Source organism: Cynoglossus semilaevis, unplaced genomic scaffold (assembly GCF_000523025.1).
Source record: "Cynoglossus semilaevis isolate Cse_v1.0 unplaced genomic scaffold, Cse_v1.0 scaffold3609, whole genome shotgun sequence".
NCBI lineage: Eukaryota > Metazoa > Chordata > Actinopteri > Pleuronectiformes > Cynoglossidae > Cynoglossus > Cynoglossus semilaevis.
The window spans coordinates 6,181-8,361 of NW_007585255.1; the positions used below are offsets into that span (position 1 = coordinate 6,181).

Consider the following 2,181-nt stretch of genomic DNA (forward strand, 5'->3'; position numbering starts at 1 on the left):
GGGGGGGGGAGGAAAACGCTGCCGACCTTGAACCCTCCGATGCGATGGTCTTTCTTGAACTCCTTGCCGTTCTTGAACCACTTCAGGGTCGGCGTCGGGTTCCCGCTGGCCTGACATCGGAACTTGACCGTCTTGCTGGCGGGGACGGCGTGGAGCTTCTTCTCCATTTTCTCCGGGTGAGCCCACTGGGGGGACATGGCTGTGGGACGAGGACGGACAGACAGAGAGACAGAGAGAGAGAGTCAGTACCGTTACGTTCCTCTGGATGGAGCCAAAGCTGTGACTCCGAACGGTGGACAACGTTTTTCTTCCACCGCTAGTCGTTATAAACGTCGATCGCTTGGTTCCAGTTTTTTCCGTTTTGTCGTATGGTCGGATTCTGTTCAGGGACTTGTCGTCTTGTCTTCATGTCGTCCCGTCGTCGTGTCTTTGTCGTCACATCTTGTTGTCGTCTCATCTTCTTGACGTCGTCTTGTCTTCATGTCGTCTCGTCGTCGTGTCTTTGTCGTCATATCTTGTTGTCGTCTTGTCTTCTTGACGTCGTCTTGTCTTCATGTCATCTTTGTCGTCATGTCTTGTTGTTGTCTTGTCTTGACTTCTTGACGTCATCATGTCTTGTTGTCTTCATCGTCTTGATATCGTCTTGTCATCACGTCTTGTCTTCGTTGTCTTGTCTTGTTGTCTTTGTTGTCTTGGTCGTCTTGTATTGTTGTTGTCCCGTCTTCTCATCTTCTTGACGTCATCATGTCTTGTTGTCTTGTCTTGTTGTCTTCATCGTCACGTCTTGATGTAGTCTTGTCATCATGCCTTGTCTTCGTTGTCTTGGTCGTCTTGTCTTCGTCATCACTTCTTGTTGTCTTGTCTTATTGTCGTCTCGTCTTCTTGACATCATCTTGTCTTCTTGTTGTCATGTCTTGTCATCTTGTCTTCGTCATCGTGTCTTGTTGTCTTGTTGTCGTCTCGTCTTTTTGTCTTCGTCGTCATGTTGTCTTGTTGTCTTCGTCGCCATGTCTTGTCATCATCTTGTCTTGTTGTCGTCTCATCTTGTCTTCTTGACGCCACCTTGTCTTCGTCGTCATGTCTTCTTGTCGTCTTGTTGTCCTTTCTTCTTGTCTTGTCTGGTTTTGTTGTCGTCTTGTCATCTTGTGTTTTTGTCTTTTTGTCATCTCGTCTCGTCTAATCATCGTCTCGTCGTCCGTCACCACCTTCAGTGGACTCGACTGGTCACCATCTTAAATCTGAACGTCCGACACGTCCTCCAACACTGACCAACACTGACCAACAGCGGCCAACGGTGGCCGACACAGGAAGTGACTTACGCAGCAGCTTCTGACTACTGGGCTGCTTGGTTTCCTCCGACGAGGACTCATCATCTTCGTCTTCGTCCTCCGACGAGGCCGAGGCGTCCACTGGGGGGAGACAGAGAACAGAGCAACTGAGTCCCGACCGGCGTCCTGATTGATCGGGACGACGGTCACTAACTGACTAACTAACTGACTGACTAACTAACAAACTAGTAACTAACTGACTAAGTAACTGACTAATAAACTATTAACTAATTGACTTAATAACTAGTAGCTAATGAACTAACTGACTATCAAACTAGTAACTAACTGACTAAATAACTAGTAAGTAACGAACTAACTGACTAACGAACTAACTAGTAACTAACTAACTAATTGACTGACTAACTTACTAATTAACTAACTAGTAACTAAGTAACTAACTAACTAGGTAACTGGCTAACTAACTAGTAACTATCTAACTAACTAGTAGCTAACTGACTAAATAACTAGTAACTAACGAACTAACTGACTAACAACCTAGTAACTAACTAGTGACTAAATAACTGACTAACTAACTAACTAACTGGTGACTAACTAACTGACTAACAAACTAAATAACTCGTAAGTAACGAACTAACTGACTAACAAACTAGTAACTAACTCAGTAACTAGTTTCTAACTAACTAGTAACTAACTGACTAACTTGCTATTAATTAAATCAGTAACTAACTAACTAGTAATTAACTGACTAACTAACTAGTAACTAACTAACTGACTAACTAGCTAGTAAGTAACTCACTAACTGACGAACTAACTAACTCACTATCTAATTGACTAACTAACTGACTAACTAACTGAAACTAACTAGCTAACTAACCCACTAACTAACTAACTA

General features: G+C 43.5%; 1 protein-coding gene across 1 annotated transcript in view; it reads right to left on the bottom strand.

Moving 5' to 3' along the window:
* LOC103398995 (fibroblast growth factor receptor 1-A-like) overlaps positions 1 to 1,485 on the bottom strand; it is a gene marked incomplete at both ends in the record, with an annotated part of 7,139 nt that extends 5,654 nt beyond the window's left edge. Inside the window, 2 exons of the mRNA XM_025053937.1 lie at positions 27 to 199; positions 1,320 to 1,485. Coding sequence (XP_024909705.1) covers positions 27 to 199; positions 1,320 to 1,485 — 339 coding nt within the window. The remainder of the gene's footprint in view (positions 1 to 26; positions 200 to 1,319) is intronic.
* Positions 1,486 to 2,181: the final 696 nt, after the last annotated feature.